The 23,610-nt window shown below is 39.7% G+C and overlaps 1 protein-coding gene across 1 annotated transcript in view; it reads right to left on the reverse strand.

The window, feature by feature from the left end:
- Positions 1 to 931: 931 nt before the first annotated feature.
- The window catches only part of kcnb1 (potassium voltage-gated channel, Shab-related subfamily, member 1), a 318,203-nt gene continuing 295,524 nt past the window's right edge, over positions 932 to 23,610 (reverse strand). Inside the window, exon 2 of the mRNA XM_072276983.1 lies at positions 932 to 3,046. Within this exon, the coding sequence (XP_072133084.1) occupies positions 932 to 3,046 (2,115 nt within the window). The remainder of the gene's footprint in view (positions 3,047 to 23,610) is intronic.

A 23,610-nucleotide genomic window follows, 5' to 3' on the forward strand; every position in this document is an offset into this window, starting at 1 on the left:
TTTCTAACCAAGAATTTGGGGACCAAGTTCAGAATAGTGAATGTTGAAAGAAATTTCCAGCTTCAAAAATACATCTTTTTTCTTTACATGACATCTACAATATTTACTTCGCAGTTTTTAAAGTCTTACCTAGAAATCATGATTAAACAAATACACAGAACCAAAGAGTATTTCTTGATATTCACTATTTTTGGAATAAACTACAATTTTAAAAATCTCATTACATTTTTTAAATTTTGGTGCAGAAATGTTAATGCATTCCTTGAAGTTTTTTTTAAGGAAGTTGAGCAAAGATTGCAATTCTACAAACAGAAGAACCTAATCTGAACTAAAGTAAGCAAATCCTTAGGGCAGGCATTTTCCTTCTTTGCTGCAAGGATTATTTGCATCCACTAGACAAATCACATGATACATTAATGGAATCCCATATGGTTCAATTGTGTAACCAGGGTCCGTGAGTGAAATCCAGGCAGCACCCTTCAAATGATAAATTTATGTTCCAAAATATTTTTTAAAACATTGTCTTTCTGACCTTTTATTTTGAAACCAATACTTTCTGCATCTCCCGGAGAGCACACCATGATTTTAACGTTTAATCCGTATTCCTCTGTCGGCACTGGATAGGCAGAAGGGGCTTAGTACTGAAAAATAATTGTGATAAAATTTTAATGGTATGAGTTAGCAGAAGTTTACAGAAAGTTTGGTATAATTTTCCCTTCTTCTGTACTTATATTTCATGGTCAGGACCTTCACATTTTGATCAATGTTCTCAGGTTCCCTTCCATCAAACACTCCTTTATATTGTAAAGGTAACACTGGCTTGCTTGAAATAGTTTTTCATGCCATGCAAAATACAAAGCTCTGTTCTTTTGAGGATATGCACTTTAATTTCACAATTCCAGCTCAAATAGTAGCCTGGCAGACTTTAAAGTCAGATGTCATCATCATATGCTGTGGAACAGACACTTTCTCCTGATGTCACATGAATCTCTGGAGAGATGTGGTTGTCCAATTTGATTCCTTCTTGGTTGCCACTTTTCTTAACTCTAGCGGTTACATTTTCCATATTGTACAAGCAGTTTTGTCCAAAGTGCTTTGCTGAAGAAGCTACAGCATGCTCTTCTAAATAATTCCCATCTTTTCGGTAGACACCTTCCTTCTGACCTGGGTAGTCACTATTTGTGATGTGGTATCTGAGGCTCATGGACCCAGAAGGGTTCCTTCCCACTGAAGGCTGCTCTTCCTCATCACTGTCTGCATCAATGTACTTCTTTACTCCATCATCATGGAAAGTAAAAACATCTGGCATAATGTCTTCTGGAGATTTTGTTCCAGAGGATGAGCATGTTATTGATGCTTCTATGCTAGCGAGATGTCTCTCTGTATGCAATGGACCATCAAGGGGACTTGTGATGCTTTTAGAGCCAATCGCTTTGGGGTCCACTATTGATGAGAGTGTTGTTAGGTTTGTGTTTTGAACAGTATTGATATCACTCTCCATGAAGTTTACTTTAAGCGGTCTAGATTTTATGGGGTTTATCTGCCTGCTTGAGCCTTCAGAATTATCAGAGAAGCTGGGGCTGTGCTTGTCCACCGCACAGGTAAAAGCTGCATTATTGGAATTGATGCCCAAGAGGCTCTTGTAATAGTTGCCATCCAGAGTTGTGGTAGCTTGCCTAATTGGTGCATTATTGGATGATAAGGCTGGTGAATCTTGATCCTGAATTTTTTCAAGACCTGGGTTCACAGAAGCCTTATTGAGTACAGATACTGCAGGACTGTGAGTGAATTTCCCTGCATCAGGAAACTCTGTAGCACAGCTAATGAAACTGTCTATGCTTGACAAGCTTCTCATATCCACAATTCCATCTGGTGTGCTTAATAGCGGGTCAGAGGGTACGGAAATTTTCTCCATCTCTATTTGATTTTGCTTCTTAACTTTAAAAGTCTGATCCATTTGACTTATGTTCATGTTGGGCTGAGATTGTGTTTTTGCCATTTTGCTGTACATCTCCTCTAATTTCTGTACGTTTAGATGTTGTGGGCTGGCATTTGGATTGTGCACATTTTCTGGAGAACTTTGTTCTGGGTACTTAGTTTCAAATGATTTGTTAGAACTGGTCTCCGATGTAGTACGCTTCCCCCACTTCCACTTGCTGGGAGAAAGACTATTATCTCGCAGTTTCTCATTTTTGTCCACATTTTCTCCACTTTTCTCAACAACTATATCCATAAGCTCCATACTGCGAGCAAATGCATCTTTCATGTTCATTGAGACAATGCTTCCATTTCTCTTTGCTCTCTCAAGTGCTTCTCTTCTCTTTATTGCTTTCTCCTGCCTCTTCTGCTCCTTGTAGAACTCTGAGAAGTTATTCACAATAATTGGTATTGGAAGAGCAATCACCAGCACCCCTGCAATGCAGCACAGTCCACCAACAATCTTACCCAAAAGGGTTTTAGGATAGATGTCACCATATCCAACTGTGGTCATAGTGATGGTGGCCCACCAGAAGGAGGCTGGAATGCTCTTGAACTTGGTGTCATCTTCATCCTTTTCAGCAAAAAACACCAAACTTGAAAATATCATTATGCCCATTGCCAGAAACAAAATCAACAATCCAAGTTCATTATAACTTCGTCTGAGTGTGAAACCAAGAGACTGTAGACCTGTGGAATGCCTGGCCAATTTTAGAATTCGTAGAATCCTCATGATACGGAAAATCTGGACCACTCGCCTGACATTCTGAAACTGAAGCACACTTTTGTTGGACTCTGTGAGAAAAATTGTGACATAATATGGCAAAATGGCTAACAAATCAATGACATTCAGTGGACCTTTAAAGAACTTCCATTTGTTTGGTGATGACAAGAATCGCAGCAGGTATTCCATGGTGAACCAAGCAATGCACACAGCTTCTACATGAGCCAACTGTGGGTTGTCCGTGACCTGTCCAAATTCATCCATGTCTTGTAGTTCAGGAAGTGTGTTGAGTGACAAGGCAATTGTTGATAATACTATGAAAAGGATAGATATTATTGCCAAAATCTGTAAAACAAAGAGAATGTTTTCCCATTAGAGAGTTCAGAATAAGTCACTTCATGTCAGTTTGTACTGAATATTATTTACTCCTCCAGTTTATCACTGACATTGAAGATACTCTTCATCAGATTTAAGATTTTCTAGTATGAATGGTAGATATAGTAAACAATGTCCCAGATTATGCAGTTATAACAATGTTTAGTGTTATTTTACCACCAAGCCTGTAGTAACTGGGAGATTTCTCTGCATGCACAGTTTTAGAGAGAAGATGCAGCTCATCATTCACTGTTCCTGCAAGGCAACACAATTTTGACTTCACCAGTCAAGGATAATCAGTAAAATAGTCATCTATTATGAATAAGCATTTTTGTAAGATAACCTGCAAATTTTATGGTTTATTCCATGAGGCTGATGAGACTTTAATGGTGTACTATGCACAATTACTGCCTAGAAAATGATTGGTATTAGAAAAATACAGTATATGGTTTGTTGGGTGCTGCGGTGGAGATGCGTCTCTACCAAGGGAGGAGTGGAAACATGGAAACATAGAAAACCTGCAGCACAATACAGGCTCTTCGGCCCACAATGCTGTGCTGAACATGTACTTAGTTTAGAAATTACCCAGGGTTACCCAAAGCCCTCTATTTTTCTAAGGGCTCTCCTTCCCTTTGCTAGCCTGTAGGTCACCCTTGGGCAAGGTGCTGAGCCCCCGATCAGGGTCATGTGAAACCATGGGAGATGGTCTTACGAGCTGTTGGTGCATATCACAGGTTATATTTATGCGATCATTGACACCAGGCAGGCAATCTCTGAAGAGTAACCCACACATAATGCTGGAGGGCCTCAGCAGGCCAGGCAGTATCTATGGAAAAAGTACAGTCGATGTTTTGGGCCAAAACCCTCTCTCTGAAGAGTATTGCTAATGGCTGGAGTCACCTGTCTTGTAAAGATACTTCCCAGAAGAATGCAATGGCAAACCACTTCTGTAGAAACATTTGCCATAGAACAACCATGATTGCCCATGTCATACGAAATGGAATATAACGAATGAGTGAACATGGTTTGTGGGACTGTAATATACACACTTAAATAATTTAAAATATAACTGGTTTAAATTTGTCCTTAATTACTAAATGTGTGTTGGAGTATCTGCTTCTGATTGTATTCAGCTTCTGCTGTGATGAGGCGGGTATAATCAATGGTTAATTCTTGCGTACCCATTTTGCTCACACTATCTTTTACATATATAGTTGAAAGAGGCTGCACACCACACTTCGTCAAAGGCTCTTGTCTTGACCTTGGACTGACACTTATTTACTACTCCTAATGATTACATTGAGAGATATGTGAATAGTACAGCGTTAATACCACAAAAAAATTCCATTAAGCATTTCAGACTTTGACTTCTCTTGGAATCTATCTGACAGTAGTAGCAATTTTAGTAATTACAGTAATTAGTCATTTGATGTATGTTACATAATTTTTTTTTACCCATGACAGCTTTTTTATCTTTTTAATCTGAACTGCTTGCAATTTCTCCAAACACCTTAAAATCTACCTCCCAAGTTAACTGCCTATTTTCCATTGAGACACTTCAATTGATTTTCCATCTACAGCCTTGTGAAACAGTGAATTCTGCATTCCCATAAAGCTTTGTGTGAACTTAACATTCTCTTTTAACAAACTTGACTCAAAATGAGAAAGGCTCAATTGTCCACTGATTTGAATAATTAGTAGCACTCCAAATGGGCTCTTTTAAATTGCTAAATTTCTTTTAACTGAAAATTCTATTGCTGCTTTCCCACTTTATTTCCATTGTTTTTGACATACAACTTCATATTGTTTTAAAATGGGTTACTGATGTTTTTTCAGTGACATAAAATAAAACTACGCAGAATCTTTTCTCTCTACTTTTTTAAGTCATGAGATATCTGGAGTTATATAGACTGGAGAATCATTGAAGTTAATTGCTATTATTAAGAGTTGAGTTGGGAATTTTGAATTATGAAGGATACCATGAAAGGAAATATATATGGATGGACACATATAAAAATTGACGGTGAATGCAGCAGGCCAGGCGGCATCTCTAGGAAGAGGTACAGTCAACGTTTCGGGCCGAGACCCTTCGTCAGGACTAACTGAAAGAAGAGATAGTAAGAGGTTTGAAAGTGGGAGGTGGAGGGGGAGAGCCTCCAACCTGATGGCATGAACATTGACTTCTCTAACTTCCGTTAATGCCCCACCTTCCCTTCGTACCTCATCTGATATTTATTTATCTTTTTTTATATTATATATATTTTTTTCTCTCTTCTTTTTCTCCCTCTATCCTTTTCACTATATTCCTTGCCCATCCTCTGGGCTTCCCCCCTCCCCCTTTCTTTCTCCCTAGGACTCCCATCCTCTCATATCCCTTTTGCCAATCAACTTTCCAGCTCTTAGCTCCATCCCTCCCCCTCCTGTCTTCCCCTATCATTTCGGATCTCCCCCTCCTCCTCCCACTTTCAAATCTCTTACTATCTTTTCTTTCAGTTAGTCCTGACGAAGGGTCTTGGCCCGAAACGTCGACTGTGCCTCTTCCTATAGAATCAGTACCAGTTTTCTCTCCTTTGTTTAGATTTTGTGGACTCTACAATGACCTCTAAGAACAGGGGAAAAAACTATAATGGCAAAATTGGGACAAAGCCTCACTTCTTAATTGTATTTTTTAAAAAAAAGATGTTAAATGCATCTAGTATTCAAAAACAATTAAGATGCTAGAAATTATTAAAATGTGAAAAGAATAAAAGTAACTAAAGCATTAAAATATAAATAAATCAATTATCTATAACTTTCCATCTCCAGGTTGCAAATCCCCACTCAGATGAATGGCAACTCTAATCGAACATCAGAACTGACTGACATAAAATCAGGTATGTACAGTAATGTTGGTGCATCCCAGCAAGACAAAGCTTCACTGTCAGACTCCACATGGGTCTTGTGATTTACTGGAGTGACAGATGTGCTGGCATCTGTCACTCAGCATGCACACAACAATGCATAATTCCAGAATTTGCATACCTGACAACAGCTGAATACATGTAGTTCCCTGCAGAACTTTCAATCACATCTGGTAAGTTTCCACCCATGAAGCTTAAGAGGAGCCTGCACTTACGGGTTTATCAGCTCAGTACCAGTTTTATGAACATCTTGTCTGCCCTGCTTATGTCAGTCCTGACCCCCTTAAAAGCCATAATTTGTGGACATAGAAGTATTCTGGGGATTATTTTCACTTTGGAGACGTTCAAAGTGGAAAGAGCTCCATGGGTTTCAAATGGTGCATGATAGACCTTGAAGGAGAAGATTCAGTATAGGAAGGATATCCTGCATCCAAAGGAGTCAAGTATCATCTGTACACTTGCTGCTCTCTGGAAAGAAAGAAACATAAAGACCTTTCTCTGGCAGGAACCATTGCTGACTTTCCTTAAAACAAATGCTGCCAAGCTTTGAGTTTTTGTAAATATCTTTAGCACCAGCCTAGAAGGTTTATTTTGCTGAGAGCAAGCTCAATGAGGCAACAGAGGAAAGGCACAGGAAGCGCCACAACAGAGCTTCTTCCCCTGCTGCCCCTCCAGGCCTCACCTGCCAAGTATGTGGCAAGCAGTGCCTGTCAAGGATCGGCCTGTACAGCCACTCCAGGACGCACATATCAAACCCCACTAACTGACTGAAAGGAACCATCATCATCCTATGGGATGGATAGCCAGAGAGAGATACATTCAATGGCCACTTTATTAAGTACAGCAGTACACCTGCTCGTTAATGGAAATATTGAATCAACCAATTATATGGCAGCAACTCAATGCATAAAAGGAAGCAGGCATGTTCAAGAGGTTCAATTGTTATTCAGACTAAACATCAGAAAGGGGAAAAAATGTGATCTAAGTGACTTTGACCATGGAGTGATTGTCCGTGCCAGGCACAGTGGTTTGAGTATCTCAGAAACTGCTAATCTTCTGGGATTTTCACACACATCAGTCTCTGGAGTTTAAAGAGAATGGTGTGGGAAAAAAAAACTTCTAGTGAGTGGCAGTTCTGTGGGTGAAAGCTCCTTGTTAATGAAAGAGGTCAGAGGAGAATGGGCAGACACAAAGTGATGTAGGTAGGCTAAACAAGTGGGCAAATATTTGACAGACAATGTGTGTATAATAAGACCTTTGAGACATAGAAGCAGAATTAGGCCACTCACCCTGTTGGGTCTGCTCCACCACTTCATCATGGCTGATTTATTTTCCCTCTCAACCTCATTCTCCTGCCTTCTTCCATAACGTTTGATGCACCTACTAATTAAAAACCTATCAACCTCCACTTTAAATACACCAAATGTTTTGGTCTCCTCAGCTGTCTGTGGTAATGAATCAGTGAATTCCACAGATTCACCATCCTTTGGCTAAGGAAATTCCTGCTCACCTCTGTTCTAAAGGGATGTTCCTCTGTTGTGAGGCTGTTCCCGCTGGTCCTTGACTCCCCCACTATAGACCATAAGATCATAAGACATAGGAACAGAATTAGACCATTTGGCCCATTGAATCTGCTCCACCATTCCACCATGGCTTCTTTATTATCCCTCTCAACCATATTCTCCTGCCTCCTCTTCATAACCTTTAACACCCTGAATAATCAAGAACCTATCAACCTCATTTTAAATAAACTCAATGACTTGGCCTCCACAGCCACATGTAGCAATGCATTCCACAGATTTAATACCCTCTGGCTACAGAAATCTCTCCTCATCTTTGTTCTAAATATACGTCAATCTAGTCTGAGGCTGTGCCTTCTCGTTCCAAGCTCACCCACCACTGGAAACAACCTCCCTACATCCACTCCATCCAGACCTTTCAAAAGTCGATAGGTTTCAATGAGATCTCCCCCCACCGCCCCCCCCCCGTTCTTCTAAACTCCAGTGAGTACAGGCCCAGAGCCATCAAACGCGCCCCATACCTGAAATCGTTCTCCTGAACCTTTTCTGGACCCTCTCCAATGCCAGGACATCTTTTCTCAGATTAGGGCCTCAAAACTTCTCACAAGGCTCCAAGTGGGGTCTGACCAATGCCTTATAAAGCCTCAGTATTACATCCTTGCTCTTAAATTCTCATCTTCTGGAAACAAATGCTAACATTGTCTTCTTTCCTTTTGCCTTCCTTACTGCTGACTCAACCTAAAAATTAATCTTTAGGGTATCCTGCACAAGGACTCCCAAGTCCCTTTGCACCTCAGATTTTTGAATATTTTACCCTTCTAGAAAATAGCCAATGTCTTTATTCCTACTACCAAAATGCATGACCATATACTTCCCTACACTATATTCCATCTGCCACTTCTTTGCCCATTCTCCCAATCTGTCCAAATCATTCTGCAGGCTCCCTGCTTCCTCAGTACTACTTGCCCTCCATCTATCATTGTATCATTCCCAGACTTGGCTACAAAAAGATAGGAAATGTAATGTGGGGAATGTAAAGTTATCTACCTTGGTAGGAAGGATAGATAAGCAGAATTTTGTTTAAGATGGAAGACTTTTTTTTCTGGAGATAATTAATCTTTCCACTTTTTTTTAATACGGCATACTGTGGCTGCTCAATTGCTGAACATATTCAAGTATTGAAGGCCAAGGTAGATAGATCTTTGACCCACATAGAAATCAAGACTTATAAAGAGCAGGCAGACAGTTGGACCTAAGCTAATGAAAGGACAGCCGTCAACCTACTGAATATCAGAATAGGCTTGAGAAAGTTGTAAGGTACTTTCTTGCTCCATTCGTAAATGGCTAACAAAATAGTTTGCCATTTACATTTGTTCTTCCTCATTTGTGCACACAGTGAGTCAATAAAGTAATTACTAGAATCAGAAGGGTTGAGACTGTTTTTAATTGTCTGTCATATCAAATAAGAAAGGTTTGTATCTGTAAGAATCTGGTGAAAGGCACTGAGAATCTATGTATCAGCTCTGTACAAGGATCATCAAGGCTTCAGTTCATTATAGATGTGTAGGTCCTCTTAAAGTTATTAGCAGTATGAGGAAATAGACATTAAAATTTGGATCCTCGTTCCTTAAGTCCTCGAACAGGAGGTACCTAATAAAGTGGCCACTGAGTCTATATAACCTAAAGGGAGATCATAATGTGCAATATAAATGTGGAAATGGTTTTGCCACTGTTGTGATATGTCTTAGCCTGCTGAATTAATTGAGGTATTAGCTGGCCATCAGCTTGACATACATGACAAACATGGTTAGAATTCATGTAAAAATTGGAAGCAGCATTTTTGGGCTAAGGAAATGGAAATAATACCAGAGGATGTGAAAGCCTCCTTCCTTCCTGATTTGGATAAGTACAGACAGTGTTAATATGCTGTTTTTATAAAAATGATGATGAAACTGTTTATTCTATTTTATTAATTCCATTCTGTGAATTTACTTTACTCAGTGCTGCCAACAAAGGATTGTATTAACTTCTGGTTCACTTGACAGGCCACAAAGGTTTAATGGTTCTTAATAACAGTTCACAAATGTGAAATCATTTGGCAGGATCTCATTTATAGTTCAAATGCTTTACAATCTAATGATTGTGTTACCACTAGAGCAGAACTCATCAATGTGGCCAGAAAGAGCCAGAAATTTTATTATGTTTGATTTTGCAAGGGAAGTATTGGGCTTTTATGAACATGTTGCTCTAACACATCTGGGTGTGCTGTCCCTTGCAGTATAACAATACTGCAGTTTTTCTAAATATGGCTTCTGGAAGGACAATCATTTCGGCTATGTTCTAGTACATTTGCTGGTCAATGACAGAAACACGATACTGCTAACTATTCTTGTAGGTTCTCTGACCTAGATGAGATATGTCACAATCTTGCTTGCTTTTGGTTTGTTCACTCTGCTTGCACATATTCTCAACATTTCATGATTTCTACTTGTAACTGTCATGCTCTCCCCCCCCACCACACCCCAACCCAACCCCTATACTCTTGCAATTGGTTAACCATCTTAACCACATTAGAGGACAATTGGACAAGCAATAAACTCCAATGAATCCTTCAGAATTTATTCGTACACAGATATGTTGCAGTCAAGGCTTTGCGTTTGCTAGCTTTAGGTATTTTTTGCTTAAATTGAAATGGCGTAATAGTCACTTTATTGGTCAGAGGGCTCAGAGTCACATATACATCAGGATGGTAGATTTGTGTCTGTGAAGAACCTCAATTGTCAAGGTAGGTTCTGATGAATATCTAATAGTTTTATGGTCAACTTTATTGATACTGACTTTTTATTCCATATTTATTTAATTATTAATTGGATTGGAGAGCATGCCTTATGAGAATAGGTTGAGGTAACTTGGCTTTTTCTCCTTGGAGCAACGGAGGATGAAAGGTGACCTGATAGAGGTGTATAAGTTGATGAGGGACATAGATCGTGTGGATAGCCAGAGGCTTTTTCCCAGGGCTGAAATGGCTAACACGAGGGGACATAATTTTAAGGTACTTGGAAATAGCTACCAAGGGGATGTCAGCGGTAAGTTTTTCACACAGACAGTGGTGGGTGTATGGAATGCACTGCCGGCAGTGGTGGTGGAAGCGGATACAATAGGGTCTTTTAAGAGCCTCTTACATGGAGCTTAGAAAAATAGAGGGCTCTGCGTTAGGGAAATTCTAGGCAGTTTCTAGAGTAAGTTACATGGTCGGCACAACATTGTAGGCCGAAGGGCCTGTAATGTGCTGTAAACTTCTATATTCTATGTTAATGACTAATGACTAAGCTCCAGAATAATCATATTGTCAAGTCTGCCAATAACATGGCAGTGGTGGGGCTCATCACCAACAATGATGAGGCAGCCTACAGAGAGGAGGTGAAAGGCCTCGAGGCCTTGGGCCAGGCAAATAACCTCTTCCTCAATGTCAGCTGGACAAAGGAGATGGTTATCAACTTCAGGAGAACTCGCATCACTCACACCTCTCTTTATATTGGCAGCGCAACAGTGAACCGTTTGAAACTCCTGGGAGTGCACATCTCACACAAACTCTCATGGTCCCAGAACACATCCGACACAATCATGAAAACTTATCCATGCCTCTACTTTCTGAGGATGCTGAGGAGAGCTGGACTATGCAATCTATACTCACGACCTTCTACAGATGTGCTGTGGAGAGCATCCTAACGAGCTGCATTCCTGCATAGTCCAGAAACTGCACTGCTGTGACAGGTAAGCTTTGCAATGGGTAATCAAAACTGGCCAGTGCAGCACCAGTACCAGCCTACCCACTGTCAAGGACCTAGATACAGAAAGGTGCTGGAAAAAGGCCAGCAATATCATCTAGGATCCCATCCACACTACTTATGGACTGTTTGTCCCACTCCCATCAGGGAAGAGGCTATGTAGCATCCACACCAGGACCAATGGACTCAAAAACAGTTCATTGCCCCAAGCAGTAAGGCTGCTCAATACCTCCATTGACTAACCCACCCCACCACATGCCCACCATCATGACCTTTTTCACTCCGATCAGTCACCTTATGTTCTATCATTCCTGTACCTCATGTCACTTTACATACTATACATACAATCAATCTATGTATATAAACTATCTTATATGTTTATATTTACTGTGTTTTTCATTATTGTGTTCCTAGTCTTATTGTGTTTTTTTTTGGTGCAGCATTAGATCCAGAGTAACAATTATTTCATTCTCCTTTACACTTGTGTACTGGAAATGACATTAAACAATCTTGAATCTTGAATAAATTCCAAAACTGTTGGAGTGGGATCTGAGCTTTAGTTTCCAGATCAATAATAAGCACTCAAGGATACTAGTCCAGCAACTTAACTGCGAGGTTGCTTTATTCTTTCTAACTGCCAGACATCCATTTCTGTCAGTGTCCATCCCAAACCATCACGATTATTTTTTTAACTAACAATTAAGATGATAAAGCAACTCATTCTTTTTTTGAATTTCTGTTTAGTTGTTCTGTGATGCTCAAGAAAATTAGTCTTTCATTCTTGAGTCTTTAAAGCAACCCTGAAACACTTAAATCCAAGCCTGGGTGTAGTTTTAGATCATATTCTCTAGGTTTCTAACTGCATCCAGCAGGATTCACTGCTGAGACCAGAAACACAGCACTGATATTGGAGAGAAGAGCTGAATGCCTATTGTGACCTGTGCAAAAAGTATATACTTAAGATAAGCTTTCAAATTATTTTATTTTATTTAAAATTTGTTGGTGCTTTATTTTGTTTTAATCAATTTGTACCTATTAAATTTTAAGTATTATTTATCAAATTAAATCATGACAAATGATTTATCTTTACATAATTCTAAGCAAAGCACTTTAGTTTGACAGAATCCATGCAGATTTCTACTTTTTCTCCTTTTCAATTTACACACATATGTGTGAGTCATTGGTGAGGTTGATACTTATTGCCCATCTTTATATGTGGTACTTAGTTGCCTTCTGGAATCTCCTAGTGAAGGTGTCCCTGAGTATTAACAGAATAGTCTAGACTTATGACCCATCAGTGACGAAGGCCTAGCAAAATATTTCATCCTTTATTTTTAAACATTAGGCACCATGAGCCCCCATTAATAATGGATACCTGGATGTTTAAATCTCTCAAATGAAGATGTAAAATTGACTTATTCGATATCAAATGAGTGCCAACCATCAACAAACTTTCATTAGGTTTATGTTGGAAAGCAAAGAATAGATGAAAAAAGATTTCTGGAAAATAACCTCTCACGTAAATTGGAATGACTTCTTATTGAGTGCATTATCGTTTGGGCTTTCCTCCTTGTCTGTATAGTTTTGATGGAACAGGTTAAGTGAATCAGTTTCTGAAATTATTGTGCTGAAGCTGTGACAGGAGAATCCCTGCAGAAAATTGCTCCATTAGTCTTCAGGAGTCAATACACTCTAGCAACTGGATAAAGCTAATGGCACATGCATTTTCAACAATATAATACAACATAGCAACATTTTCCCTAATCTATTTAACATTGATACTTCCTTTTCTCTTCAGTCCTTGCTTATTCATTGACTCTAGCTTTTCCAGATTCTCCCTAAGTCAATCATTTCAGAATTTATGTACTTTGTACCGCATGTTCCTCTCTTCTCTTTATTACCATAATTTGTTTACCCCTTGCAATAAACCATTCTTCACATTTGTTCATTTTTCAAATAACTGTCATTCTTCCTCCCTCTGAATAGCCTTCCACTCCATAGCCCACTCAACCCCATTTTGCCAGTCCATAATATTGATGCCTCTCAGCACTACAGGAGCTTTGGACTCCAGCTATTCCATTAAAAAAAAATTACAGCGACGCCTGTTTCTGCAGACATTCCTGAACAAAATGTATAAGAGCTGGGTCCCTGCTTAAAACTGAAACTAAAGCCTCTTCACTAGTAGTCCGAACTGCAAGGTAATGCAACTGAATTTATGCATTCTACCTGTGATGATGAAGGATTTTCTATGGTTTCTTCCAATGCCCCAAGGAAGTGCTGGTTGATAGATTAAATCTTCCCGGTGTGTAGGTGAGTGGTAGAATGTGAAGAAGTTGATTGAAATGTTGGGGGGGGGGATAAAATAAAATAAATGTTAACAAGAATACTCTTTCAATAATGATGCAAACGTATAGTGTCCTCAGTGTTCCAGTTGTTGTTTACTACAAACACCAAGGGCATTTGATGGCTGGCATGGATTTATGGAGCCAATGGGGTTGTATACCTGCCGCAAAACTTTCTGACTCTAATTGTGCAGAATGTTTGACTGTGATCCTTGAGATGTAATAGTGATTTGTGGTTTGAAAATGCACAGACAACCTGTTTCTTTGGTTTAGTTTTGTCCTGTTCTAAACATGGTTTACTTTCTATTCTATTCTACCTTCATGTTTTATCTGCATTGATAGTACATTTCCATTTTTACTTGGACAATTGCTATAGAGATGAAGATACACCAATCATTTGAAGTTTTGTGTATTCCATATTTGTTATAATAATCATCTGAACAAAATAACAATTCTACTTGTTTAGAGCAATGCAAGGCAATGTTTATTCAAATGCAGTGAAGCTTTAACTCTAAAGTTTCAATTTATTGGTAGAATATTCCATTATTTCATATGAGTAGATCAGAATAATACTGAACGGTTGTTTGATTGCTTTGGAAACAATGCCCCTGGGTCATCAGGAAGGGAATGCCCTCAGACTAGCACTAAAATAAATAAAGCCACACAAATGTTTTAAGCAAACAGAGCTAGGAAGCTGTAACTAAATGGCGAATCTGTAAAATTATTTTAGATTTTGTATCTGAGTCCTTTTTGCTTTATACTGAAACTGAATGAAAACAATAATCAAATTCCAACAGTAATTTTTATATCCTGTTTAGTGCAAATCTGAGCAATGATAATCTCATCTGTTGTTGCTAAATTGCATCACTCAATTTGAGTTGAGATCTACAGATAAGATGTTGCTTGGCATCAAACTGTAGGTTGCTGTTGTTTTCAGTGGACACAATTTCTTGGCTCATCAGCTTAGCTATTAACATGGACCATATCATAGCTGTAAGGCTGTCAGTCATGTGCCATAATCCTGACATCCACTCAAATTAGTATCATATGTTTTATCTGAAAAAGGTATGTTCCATCTGCCTCATATGTTATAGAGAAAGAATTAATGACAATAAACATAGTTCTCTTTCTTTATCGTGTTTGTCCATTTAAACTTTTTTCTTCCTTGACAGAAATATTAGATGCAGGAATATTTGAATAGTCAAATAGGTGATAAATTTGCAGGGATCAGTGGAACATCAGGACAAAGGTTTGCATTCATGGAGCACTTCCACAATTTCAGCGTGTCCTAAAGTTTTTTCCAGCTGGTGAGGTACCTCTAAGATTGTTATGATGTCAGGAACAATCCCAGTTTACGCATTGCAAAGTGCCATGAATAGCAAATGGATCATAACCAATTAAAATTTAACTAGAGGAATAATTAATCTGCTGGAAGAACTCAGTGGGTCGAGCAACATCTGTGGGAGGAAAGGAATTGCTGACATTTAAAAAAAATTGAAATTTCTGCCCACCAGGAGGAGCTCTCCTGCTTTTCACTGGAATAATGACATGGAAATTGTTATGTTTACCTGAGCTAACGTCAAGAACAGACTGCATGCTATACAGAGTCTCAGCAGTCAGGCAGCATCTATGGAAATGAATAAATAGTCAATATTTTGGTCTAAGACCCTTTTCTAGTCCTGTCCTGAAGAAGGGTTTTGGCCTGTAGGATTAACTGTTTGTTCATTTCCATAGATGCTGTCTGACCTGTTGAGTTCCTCTAGTGTTTTGGAGTTCCAGCATCTGCAGAATTTCTCCTGTTTGTGCTACACAGTCTGATGGGCATCACCCAGGGAAGCAGAGCCGACACATTATAATCTGCTTCAGTAGCCTTGGTTTACTAAATGGCAGAAGGCTGCCACTTAACTGCCTCAGGAGCCTCACAGAATTATGAGCGGCAGCTGTCTGTGGCAGCCTGAGGAACATTACTGGATCACTGAGACTAATAGAGCTGAAATAGTTTCCTATGCCAGCTTCAGTTCAACCTCAGGCAACCGAATGATGCGGTAGGTAAAGCTGTGGCCTCGTAGTTCCAGAGACCCAGGTCTAATCATAATATCCAGTGCTGTTTGTGTATTCCATCTGGGTACCCTCCAACCTGATGGTATGAATATTGATTTCTCTTTCCAGTGAACAAAATTTCCCACCCCCCACACTTCCTCTGTTCCTCACTCTCACTTTTACTTCCTATTACTTCCCATTGGGTCACCCTCCCCTTCCCTTTCTCCTATTGCCCACTCTCTACTCCTATCAGATTCTTTCTTCTCCAGCCTTTGACCTTTCCCTCCACCTGGTTTTCCACGATCACCTTCCAGCTAGCCTCTTTCCCCTCCCCCCACCTTTCAGTTCAGACATCTCCCCCTTTCCCTCTTAGGCCTGAAGAAGGGTCTCGGCCCAAAGCGTCGACTGTTTATTTCTTTCCATAGGTGCGGCCTGACCTGCTGAGTTCCTCCAGCATTTTGTGTGTGTTGCTTTGTTTTACCAGCATCTGCAGGTTTTTTGTGTTTGTGTGCACTTTTCTCCTTGTAACCTTGTGGCTTTCCTCTGGGTACTCCCTCCCACATTCCAAAATCAGGCGGTTGCTAAGTTAATTGACCCACTCTAAATAGCTACAAATATGCTTACGAGTGATAGAACCTGCAGGATGGGAGATAGGAAGTTGATTGAAGCCTAAGGAGAATTAAATCAACTAGGACAGCATTTGTGAAACAATGGGTAGATGTTGATCACCATGCAACTGATGGGATTTCCTGTGCTGTTTCTCTCTATTCTAATGTTTATAGAGAAAATATTCTTCTAAAAAAAACACAACCAGCTGACATCCATCCCAGCACACACACACTGTCAAATGACCTTTGAACCCTTCCACGCTCCTACTTAGAATTGAAAGCTCTTCCTGGAACACGGTCTAAATCTGACAGATAGATTGGAGCCTCAACACCTAATGGTATATCTCATGGCCGATGGTAGAAATTGTCAAGTACAACTGGTAAGTGACCCAAACAAGGATTCATCTGTCCAGGAAAAACTTTGACAACCATCAGACATTTACATTGCCTCACCTGAATTTGTACAAATCACTAACATTGAGGCTGAACAATGACTGCTTCCGCAGGCAGATATACATCTAAGAGAGCAGATTAAGCATCAGGTTATTGTTACTTCTGGAAGGCAACATTGTGACTGTGTAATGATCCTTAATATTGCACAGGACTATATGTGCCCATATGGGTTCCTTAAAGTTGCTGTAGCTGGAGGTGGTGGTGACACTTTAAAACCAATCGCTTTGGGCAGATGGGGCTCAGCCGCCATGGTTGGCAGCTTACCTGGAAGGAAAGCTCTGATCACAACCTTTCCCTGCTTTCTGGCTGGATCCACTAATGGGGAAGGCTTTGTATGTAAACCCCAATGAGAAATCCAGAGTTGTAAGGCAATCCTACATTGAGTTCAATGCTAGTGCCAGAATCTGTCGGTTTCTGCTGCACCTTTGGATTCATCAGCTGTGTGGAGACAGAGAATCTGCTACATTGGCAACAGCTTGCTCACCATATCCTACTACCCTGGCTTGTGTACTGGCTTGCATAACTCATAGACAGTGGAATCAAAACCCATGGTCGATCCTGACCAATGGAGGGCCTCAAACTGTGCCCAACTCTCTGGAGACAATAATGAGCCCCATTTAGATATAAATATTGTTACTGGTTTGGTCATGATGTAATGTTAATCAATATTGTTCACATGTGATGCAAGGAAACATCTAGTTTGCTAGAGCTTGAAATGAATAGCATAATCTTTTTCCTGAATTATTTTCTTCCCTGAGGCAAATAAGTGGCACCAACCATTCAAGTTCAAGTTTATTGTTATTCCACCACATACATGTGTACCACCAAATGAAACATATTCCTCTGGACCAAGGCGCACAACACAGTGCATACAGTATAACTCACACACAACACATAAAGTAATATTACCACAAATAAATTCCAAATTATAAAATATGCAGTATTCCAGAAGATTTACATTTAACATAAGGTGTATTTGTGATACAAGTTAAAAAGTAAAGAGTATAACGTTACTGGTGCTTCATATGTGATGCAACCTGGGTGGTGACAAGGAACTCAGTAGTCTCATGGCTTGTGGGAAGAAACTGTTTTCATCCTAGCAGGTCTTTGTCCTAATGCTATGGTACCTCCTGTCTGATGGCAGGGGGTCAAAGAGATTGTGGGATGGATGGGAGGATTCCTTGTCAATGCTAAGGGCCCTGTGTATACAGGGCTCCTGATAAGTAACTCTGATGGATGGAAGAGAGACCCCAATGATCTACTTGGCAGTTCATGCAATTCCTTATAGGGTCTTGTGGTCAGAGACCTTACAATTTCCATGCCAGACAGTGATGCAATTGCTCAGGGAACTCTCAAGGGTGCATCTGTCAAAACTGCATAACCACTTACTCGGTCTTTTCATGGGATCCTGTACGTGAACTCCCTGTAATTGGAAAATTAAACCAATGCAGCACATTGCACAGGGACTCTGGATTCTGTGTGAACAGAAATGGGAACTTTGTGACTACTTAACTAATGAGATTTAAGTGTTGTTAATGCACAGCATAGATTTTAAACCTTTAATAAAAGCTTTGAGAAAGCAAAATAAAAGGTTCAAAGGTTCATTTATTATTATCAAAGTATACAGCTTTGAAATTTTTCTTCTCTGGATACCCACGAAACCAAGAGAAAAAAGAACAGCAGCATGATCATCAGCCCCTAAATCCCTCCTCCCTGCACAATAAAAACAAATAAAAATGGAACAGGTACAAATTCCCCTCACCCTCACACAAAAAAATGAGAAAGATCAACTGTAGATTGAGACAGATGGTGGCGAACCTGTGGAATTCATTGTCACGAATGCCTGTAGAGGCTATATCACTGGGTATATTCAAAGCGGAAGTTGATAGGTTCCTGATTAGTAAGGGTGTCAAAGGTTACGGGGAGAAGACAGAAGAGTGGGGTTTGAGAAGGATCGTAGTTCAGCCATGACTGAAAGATGGAGCAAACTCAAAAGGCTGAGTGGACCAGTTCTGCTTCTATGACTTATGGCTTTATGATCTAAAAACTAAAATATGATGAATGAATCTCTGGAACATATAAATCATTTTAATATCAAATAGATCACATAATTAAGACAGAGTATCTTGTGTATTAACACTGGAATGGAAAAGCCCTATCATAAATATATGTACACTAGAACCTATTTCATAAATATTCTAACGCCTCCTTTCAGTGCTGCATATCTTAGTGTAATAATATCACTGAGTAGTTTGCAATAGAGCCAGACAAACTGAAGAATAGCCTTTGAATATTTTCATTGGAATTCGCTCTATCTGCCAAGCACTTTTATGATAGTGAGTGCATTTAGCTTCAATCTTTATAATTTCATGGCAAATTATCCCTATTTTTCATGGTATAAGAAGAATTTTCACTCACTCATGCTTTCAGCCATATTAATATGTTTGAAATTTGCTGCTCCTTCAGATGCTTTATGTGAACATAGATCATTAATAAAAACTTCTATTCATATGGTTCTTTAACACCTTAAAATATTTCAGACTACTTAAATCAAATACTGGCTTATTAGCTTGATATTGCCAAATACTTGACCATTTGGTTTTATGGTGATTGATTATCAACTTCATATCTGTGTCATTTCATGGACTGCTTATTTGCGTCTCTGTAACACAGCTCAACTCGATTGCTCCCTCAATTCATCTGGTAATGAAACCCTGATCTATGTCATTGTCACCTCAAATGACCATTTGTATGCACTTCCATATGTCCACCACAGTCTTGAAATCATCCAAGATTGTGAGGTCTGTATCCGAACTTGTACTAAACCCTTTTCACCTTTCATCCCTGTGCTCACTGATCTCTAGTTTCCATTTAAAAATTCTCATTATTGTTTCCAAATTCTTGCATAGTCTTGCATCTTAATCCACCAACCTTCAGTGATAAATACAAGCACCAATTTCACACGCCAAGCATCAATGATTTGAATTCATCCACTACTGGTGGCTATGCCTTCTGCTTCCAAGACCCTAACCTCTGGGATTTTCTCCGTAATTATCTCTGTTTACTACCTCTAATCTTGCTTCTTTGGTTATTTTTCCAAACATTATTTTTATGTAAATGTCAAATTTATGAATGTTCATGCCATTTAGGGCATTTTACTGTGTCAAATGCATTATAAATATCCAATTTCTTGTTGTAGATAGTGTGAAGTCGACAATATTTCCTCCTCCAAGGAATTGTGTGGTTATAGAGTGAAAATGTAGCTAAAAAGTTTGATAAATATATCTGACGCTCAGTGAAATACACAATATATCAGCTTAGTCCAATTGTTTTTTTTTTTTGCCGTGATAAAGAAAAAGTATAACTTCAAATGAAGTGATAGTAATTTGAAAGAAAGGATGGGCACTTTATTAGACAATGCAATTTTATAATTATGAAAATGTGAGTGGTCAATCATTATTTTCCTTGCTTAAATGCATGATTGTTCACATGACATTATTTTGCACAAGACAATATAATTTTTGATTACCTGAAGGATATCTTATTTGCCTATTTGAATTGCTCATTTGCATTTATGTTTTCATCACAAATTATAAGTTCTTTGAGGAAAGTGGGTAAGCTAAATTAACCAATTATTTTTGTATTTAATTATGCCAGTTACATTTATCTTTTTAGTGCTTTACAACTTCACAATTTTCCTATCAGTACTTTTTTGGCCTTATTTTGAAGGTGAGGGTAAAAGATTCAAGATTATTTAATGCTGTTTCTGGTATACTAGTGTAAAGGAGAACAAAATAATTGTTACTCTTGATCCGATACAGCAGCAAAAAAACCCACAATAAGATAAAGAGCACAATCACTAGTCATAAGGGTGACCTGTATGTGAACTGACAGGCAGAAAATGATAAACTAGTGGTGGTGGTGGGTGGAGAAGGGTTGGTTAGTGTTGGTTGGAGGTGTTGATTAGCCTTACTGTTTGGGGAAGGTAACTGCTTTTGAGACTGGTGGTCCTGGCATGGATGATATGTAGCGTCCTCCCCAGTGGAAGGGGGATAGTAAATGAGCAAGGTGGCTGGGATCCTTTATGATGCTGCTAGCCCTGTATATATGTGCTTGATGATGGGTAGACTGGTGGCTGTGGTGCATTGGATAGTTTTGACTACCCATTGTAGAGATTTCCTGTCCGCCGCAGTGCAGTGATACAGCATGCGAGGATGCTCTCTACTGCACATCTATAGAATGACGTGAGTATAGACATGCATAGTCCAGGTTGCTTCAGCCTTCTCAAAATGTGGAGGCATTGGTGAGCTTCCCTGATTGTGTAGGATATTTCTTTTTCTAAAAATAATCACTGGCAGGTTGTGGAAATTGCTGGCAAGGTCAGCAATTACTGCTGATCTCCAGCTGTCTTTGAGAAAGTGGCACTGAGCTGTCATCTTGAACCTTTGCAGTCCTTCGAGTGAAGGCACTTGCCTTGTGGTGTTGATACATTAGAATGGCTACACCCGTGGCATTTAATTACATTACTCTGGAATGGAGTCACATCCGGTCCAAACTAGATAAGGAGGATAGTATACCTCTTGCCCATCCTCTGGGTTCCCCCCCCCCCTTGTCTTTCTTCCTGGACCTCCTGTCCCATGATCCTCTCGTATCCCCTTTTGCCAATCACCCGTCCAGCTCTTGGCTCCATCCCTCCCCCTCCTGTCTTCTCCTATCATTTTGGATCTCCCCCTCCCCCTCCAACTTTCAAATCCCTTACTCACTCTTCCTTCAGTTAGTCCTGACGAAGGGTCTCGGCCTGAAACGTCGACTGCACCTCTTCCTACAGATGCTGCCTGGCCTGCTGTGTTCACCAGCAACTTTGATGTGTGTTGAATGGATTCTACTTCCCTTTTTAGTGATGATGTTTTACTGATATTTTAGTAAGAACAGAGCTCTTGTTCTTATCAAGCTCCTACACATGAAGGACACCTGTTAGACCATAATACTTCACTCCTAGGTTGTTGTGTACTCCTCTTACAAGTTAGGCTTAGTTAGTACAAATAAGTTTGATTTGAATTAATGTGGCATGATGCATATTAGGAGGTCAAATGCAAGAGGAAAGTATACAGTAGATGAGAGAACACTTGGGAGCATTGATGTACAGGCTATATTGGGGTAGAAGTCCATAGCGCTCTCGGAATGATAAACAAGAGTTTGTCTTCATCATTCGTAGCACTGAAAATAAAGTCAGGAAGTTATTGGTCTGGCCACATTTATGGTGATATATGCTGATCTGGTTATCAATCTATAGAAATAATGTGTAGAGGGTGCTGAAGAATTTCACCAGGATGTTGCTTGGGTTGGAATGTATCAGCTATAAAAAGTTGGACATATTTGAATGGTTTTGTCTAGAGTGTTGGAGGCTGAGGGTCAATCTGATGGAGTTATATAAAAATTATGGGAGGTATAGATCAGCCAGATCATCAGAGCCTTTTTTTCATCCAGGGTGGAAATGTTAAATAATAGAGACTATAGGCTTAAGGTGAGGGGGGAAGTTTAAAGGAGATATGTGAGCTACAGCTTTTACACAGAGAGTGGTAGGATAACCGGAACCTGCTGCCAGGGGAGGTGGTAGAAACAGACACAACAGTAACATTGAAGAAGTATTTAGACAAGAACAGCCAGGAACAGAGGGATGAACACCATGTAAACGCAGATGGGGCTAGTTACACCAGCATTATGGTCTGCATAGACATAGTTGGCTGAAAGCCTACTTCCTTGTGAAGTCATATGTTGAGCTATTTTTTGAGATTGCTACTAGTTTTGACTCTGATTGTCCAATATCTTTCTATGAGTATGATTGATCTTCAGCTTTCTTGCAAAGTTTGTTGACCATGCGGTACTATCTATGATCTAGTTTAATACTCCACTTGTAACTGCTGTTATCATCGTTGAAGTTACATGACCCCTCAACAATATCAAAGTTGAAGTTCTGCTTGAGGATCCCAGGATGGAGAGAACCTCATGTGCATCACCTCCATCACACTTCTCTCTTCTAAACCACCAACGTTTCCTCATGCTTTCCGGGTTGCTCCTCATTATCTTCCAGCTCCAGAATAACTGGGCCTCCTGTAAACTGTTGGCAAGCTAGACTGTAACAGTTCACAGTCGCAAAAGGTAATCAGGCAAGAAGGCCCACCAGCATCTTTACTTCCTGAGAAAGCTAAAGAAATTTGGCCTGTTCCCTAAAACCTTCACTAATTTTTATAGATGGACTGTAGAAAGCATTCTTCTAGGATGCATCACAGCCTGGTACAGAAGTTGTCCTGTCCAAGACCGGAAGAAGCTGCAGAAGATCGTGAACACAGCCCAGCACATCACACAATCCAATCTTCCGCCCTTGGACTCACTTTACACTGCACGCTGTTGGAGCAGCGCTGCCAGGATAATCAAGGACACGACCCACCCAGCCAAGAAACATTTCATCCCTCTTCTCTCCAGGAGAAGGCTCAGGAGCTTGAAGACTCATACAGCCAGATTTCGGAACAGCATCTTTCCAACTGTGATAAGACTGCTGAACGGATCTTAACCCGGATCTGGGCCGTACCCTCCAAATATCCGGACCTGCCTCTTGGTTTTTTTTGCACTACCTTACTTTCCATTTTCTATTTTCTATTTATGATTTATAATTTAAATTTTTAATATTTACTATCGATTTGTACTCCAGAGAGCGGGAAGCACAGAATCAAATATCGCTGTGATGATTGTACGTTCTAGTATCAATTGCTTGGTGACAATAAAGTATAAAGTAAATTAGCAGAAACTAAATATGAACTACAGAAATAACTCAAAAACATTTACAGGAAAGCCTAGCAACTAACCTGCATGGTTTTCTATGGAA

The sequence above is a fragment of the Mobula birostris genome, chromosome 2 (genome assembly GCF_030028105.1).
Source record: "Mobula birostris isolate sMobBir1 chromosome 2, sMobBir1.hap1, whole genome shotgun sequence".
Lineage (NCBI taxonomy): Eukaryota > Metazoa > Chordata > Chondrichthyes > Myliobatiformes > Myliobatidae > Mobula > Mobula birostris.